The sequence below is a fragment of the Eucyclogobius newberryi genome, unplaced genomic scaffold (genome assembly GCF_026437365.1).
Source record: "Eucyclogobius newberryi isolate DKJ021-1_F unplaced genomic scaffold, fEucNew1.0.hap1 SCAF_20, whole genome shotgun sequence".
Classification (NCBI taxonomy): Eukaryota; Metazoa; Chordata; class Actinopteri; order Gobiiformes; family Gobiidae; genus Eucyclogobius; species Eucyclogobius newberryi.
Window position 1 is genome coordinate 12,804,833 of NW_027315835.1, and position 5,441 is coordinate 12,810,273.

At 40.5% G+C, this 5,441-nt stretch overlaps 1 protein-coding gene across 1 annotated transcript in view; it reads left to right on the plus strand.

Annotated features, from left to right (window-relative positions):
• Nucleotides 1-324: 324 nt before the first annotated feature.
• Nucleotides 325-5,441, plus strand: part of LOC140369510 (uncharacterized) — a gene marked incomplete at its 3' end in the record, with an annotated part of 18,293 nt that continues 13,176 nt past the window's right edge. Inside the window, exon 1 of the mRNA XM_072456877.1 lies at nucleotides 325-337. Coding sequence (XP_072312978.1) covers nucleotides 325-337 — 13 coding nt within the window. The remainder of the gene's footprint in view (nucleotides 338-5,441) is intronic.

A 5,441-nucleotide genomic window follows, 5' to 3' on the forward strand; every position in this document is an offset into this window, starting at 1 on the left:
GTATGGTAGTGGTTGTATAAATGTGATATTTATTTATTTATTTCATTCACATTAAAGTGATCCATCTATGCCAAGAAAATGTTTTTATCTCTCTTTTATCTCTTTTAACAGGTTTGTATAAGCCCAAGTGTAACCGTCATCAGTAGAAGTAGAGTGTACGTTGAAAAACTGACAATATCAATAGCAATGCAAAATCAGAAAATCAATATTATCTATAATTCAACCATGACACATTTAACAGGCACAGAGATAGGAAGCCACTGGTTAAATTCAATGTTTGATTGAACTCAGTATCTAATATTATGAAGCGGTTCTGTTCCAATAATGACAAGCACCGGTATTGGTCTAATACCTTTTCCAGTTCAACAATGACAGAGACTGACAAAAAATATGTTTTTCCACAGTGTATTTTTCTGATAGAATAATCCTGGCTCAGTTCACTTCTGGATCCAGAGCTGTCTATCCATTCCTTTCTAATCCTTCCGAGTCGACTGCAGCAGCACACAGCGACAAACCGCCTGCGGCAGGACGTCAGGTGTATTCATATCCCCAAGTGGAGAGCAAAGTCGAGACACACTTCTTCTCTTTTTCCATTAGGGCGAGACAGTTTCCACCCCAGGCAACACAACAGGCGAGCTTATTTGGCAACAAGAGTCTGCAACTCCGGTCCAAAACACTTCTCCATAATCAGCATGAATTAAAGCCCAAATCCTCACCCGTGTCTAGCAATCCGCACAGAGTTAATTACATGGGGCCGACTACATTTAAATTCATATTAACAGCTTAATTGAATGGAACGACAGGCAGCGTTATAATGAGTGGGATAATGATACATTCTCAGTCAAATTTGATCATGTTTCGCCAAATCAGTTTGTATCCGGTGCATGAAATTTGCAGGAGCGATTTATCTATCTCTGTTGTGTTTTTATTTGACTGTAATCGAAGAGATCAACAGATCATTTATTGGAAAAGATAAAGGCGGTTGCTACAAGAAGATCTAATAAAACATATACACAATATATAGATAGATATGCAAATAAATGACACCAAATAACGGACAAAATATTTGCATCCACATCACTTAAAACTAACTTTCTTCTATCAAACTGAATATTGAAATTACTTTTAATGTGACACAAGAAAATTTCACGTAATATTCAGCTTTAAATATATTCAATCTATAGGTCATAGCAGCTTTTACAATAAAAATGTTAAAATGTCAGAAACTAAGATAATTTTATAAGCTTTAATAATGAATGTGTACTATTAAATCCACTTTCTGTCACCATGTGCTGTCCTATTTGATTATTATGCATGTGACGTCATATTATTTATTGTTTTCTACTGCACTGCTCTTCTATAGTTTTACTCTTTTCCTGTTACTTTAATGACGGCTGGTATATAGAAGTGTCTATGAATAAAATCGCAGAATAGAAACTCTTTGTTCTTCCAGTCCCAAAGAAAAAAGAAGTCCATTCTCTGAGACGTGAGCGATGGAGAATGAGCCGGAGGGGCCTCAGATAAGCCTCTGCGGCCCGGGCTAAACGACAGCAGACATCAGCTGATCCAGCCCGCCAGCCCGTATCCATGACAACGCCATCTCCCGGGAAGTCGCCATGACAACAACAACGGGAAGAGACGGGAATACGAGGGAGGAGGAGGGAGAGGGAGGGAGGGTGAGCAGGCAGGAATGAACAGGAGTGAAGAGTTAAAGAGAAATATAAAATGAGGCAATAAAACAGCATGGCAATTAGGAAGAAATATGAAGTAGTGATTTATAAGCAAACATAAATTAACTGTAAATTACTGTATATTTCAGTAGTAATAATAATAATAATTAAAGCCGCAAGCGGCATCCAACGGCCCTCGCGGGCCGCCGGCCTTCCGACTCTGCTCTCTGCATTTTACAGAGATGGCGCTAACGCAATTGTCTAAGAACTAAGACAGCGACACATTGGACATGTACAATGCTGTGCTTAACCAGTGCAAATGAACACAAATGTCGGTCAAATGTGCAGCTCCAGCGCACAGAGACCGTGACACTTGGAATAAAAATATGGATAACTTTTGATGCTCCGCTTGTGTAGATTATTTTTCCCAAATATGAGCTTGATCGAGCTATTGCCCACAGAGGACTTCATTAAAGTGTGAAGCGTAAATGTGAACATTTCAAGGATTTGGTGTTTTTCCCATTTGTGACAATATATTTGCAGCTCCACGGCACAGAGACCGTACCACTTAAAATCAAAATATGGATAACTTTTGATGCCCCATTTGTGTAGATGATTTCCCCAAATATGAGCTTGATCGGGCAATCGGCCTAGGAGGAGTTTGTTAAAGTGTGAAGCGTGAAAATGTGGTCATTTTAGAGATTTCGCTGTTTTCCCATTTCTGACATATATTTGCGGGTCCGCCACACAGAGACCGTAGCACTTAGAATCAAAATATGGATACCTTTGGATGGCCCGCTTGTGTAGATGATTTCCCCCAAATATGAGCTTGATCGGACAATCGCCCTAGGAGGAGTTTGTTAAAGTGTGAAGCGTAAAAATGTGGTGATTTGAGCGATTCTACGATTTTCCCATAAGGATAACATGGGATGTTTCTGTCATCGCTACGGTTACGCCGTACAAAATATGACTTTGGCTCTCATACTTTTATGATCAGGATGGCAAATTAGAATTTTGTTCAAAATATCATGTCATTTGGAAAAACTCTATTGTTTATAGGCCACTCTGAAGGCCAAATAGTCAGAATTCTGGGAAACGTTTGCGGCTCCGTCGCACAAAGACCGTAAAAGTTATCCTTAAAATTTGGATAACTTTAGATACACCACTTGTCTAGAGGACGTACACCGATTTTGAGGTTGGTGGGCAAAACGCACTAGGAGGACTTCGTTAAAGTGTAAAACATAAAAATGTGGTAATTTGAGAGATTTTGTGGTTTTCCCATAGGGATAACATGGGAGATTTATGTCATCGCTACGACTACGCCGTAAAAATTAAGGCATTTGTCTGATAGGCTTTTTTGATCGGGACGCCAAAATAGAATTTTGGGTAAAGTTTAGACAATTTTGGTAAAACTAATTTTTGACCTTCAATGTTAATTTAAAGGTCACTCTGTAGGGGGCGCTATCACTGCCATTTCAATTTTGTCATCATAAACTGGTCCAAACTAGAAAGTTTAACAACTGATTCAAATTTGGTCCTAATCGGACTGGTTTTGATCAAATGGGAGCAATTTTTAGACCTGCAATATTCCAAAATAAGTTGTCCAACTTTGCGGCTGCGCCGCACACAGACCGTAAAAGGTATATCAAAAAATTGAATAACTTTAGATGCCCCACTTGTCCAGAGGACGTACGCCGATTTTGAAGTCGGTGGGCAAAACGCCCTAGGAGGAGTTCGTCAAAGTTTGACGTAAACAAAATGGCTAACTCAGCTTGTTTTCATTTTCAAAGGAAGATGGCGGCCATAGGGTAAGTTTGGGGGCGTGGCCACAATGATTTTTTTTGTTTATCCTCACGAGAGGAATGCGTGTCCCGAATTTCGTAGCTTTACGCCAAAGTTGACCTCGGGGCGTCTCCCATAGGCGCAATGTATTTTGACTTTTGTCGGTGGCGCTGTCGCGCCATTTTTTAACGAAAAAAAAAATGGCCCAGAAAAAATACAATTTTTCGCCGATTCTGAATTTTGGGCAAAGTTTGGTGAGTTTTTGAGCATGTTCAGGGGGTCAAATTAGAGATCAAAGCGCTGAAGAAGAACAAGAAAAATAATAATAATAATAATAATATTTTTAGCAAAAACAATATAGCCGTTTTTACTATAACAACAAATGATACATCGTTTGAAAGCTCTAAGCCTTCCCGATGCCGCCATGGGGTGGAATCATCATTACGAGCGCTTACGCGCTCGTCACTCCCTATTCCGTCGGGATGCCCCGCCCACTCCCCATAGACTTCCATTGATTTGAGCAGATACAAGCATGGCCCATGCCTGCGGCATGGATTCTCGCATACGGGACGATGCCAGGAGGGTTTTTGGAGGAATGCAGCGCTTCGCGCTGCTGTTGTCAACAATTAGTGAATGGGCTACGCCCATTCACTAATTGTTGACTATTTCTGTCATAGCAGGAGTAAGTATGCATGATCCATGCCTTCGGCATGGGCTAGTTCACTGTACTTGCCAGGGGCGACGGGGTACCAAACATGCGGGCTGCGCCCGCATGTTTGGTCAGACAGTTGCAACGCTGCCTTCGGCAGCGTTGCGGGAGCAATAGGCCCTCCCCCTGCTGGGGCTCGGGCCTAATAATAAGAATAGGAAATATAGCCGCAAGCGGCAATGATCGGCCCTCGCTACGCCGCCGCCACGCCGCAAGAGGAAGGGGGCGCTAACGCACCCCAATTGTCCTTTTATTACGCCTACTGCTGAATCTGTGACGCTGTCACATCTTCTCCCCTTTGTTTTACCATCAAAAAGCAATTTTATTTTGAATTCTTGGAAAAATGTGCGGCTTTGCCGCACAGACACCGTGACTCTTTGAATAAAAATGTGGATAACTTTTGATGGTCCACCCCTGAAGATGAGTCTCACCAAATTTCAGATTAATAGGGCCGACGCCCTAAGAGGAGTTTGTGAAAGTCTAAAGTGTAAACATGTTCTGGCGATTTCCCCATTGGAAGATTTCGGTCATCGTTACGGCAAAACCATGACAATTATGACATGGGTCTCATTGACTTTTTTGATGGGGATGCTAAAATTGAGTTGTGTGTCAAATTTCATATAATTTCGCAAAACTAAACATTTAACCTCCATATAAAATCTGTAGGGGGCGCTGTGGCGCCAAATTAATTTTTTTCACTTCAAGTAGGTTTAGGGCAAAGAGTTTAACAACAAGAACAAGAACAAGAAGAAGAACAAGAACAAGAAGAAGAACAAGAAGAACAAGAAGAAGAACAAGAAGAACAAGAACAAGACGAACAAGAAGAAGAACAACAAGAAGAACAACAAGAACAAGAAGAAGAACAACAAGAACAAGAAGAAGAACAACAAGAACAAGAAGAACAAGAAGAAGAACAACAAGAACAAGAAGAACAAGAAGAACAAGAACAAGAACAAGAAGAAGAACAACAAGAACAAGAACAAGAAGAAGAACAACAAGAACAACAAGAACAAGAAGAACAAGAAGAAGAACAACAAGAACAAGAAGAACAAGAAGAACAACAAGAACAAGAAGAAGAACAACAAGAACAAGAAGAACAAGAAGAACAACAAGAACAAGAACAAGAAGAACAACAAGAACAAGAAGAACAACAAGAACAAGAACAAGAAGAACAACAAGAACAAGAAGAACAAGAACAAGAAGAACAAGAAGAAGAAGAACAAGAACAAGAAGAACAAGAACAAGAAGAACAAGAAGAACAAGAAGAACAAGAACAAGAA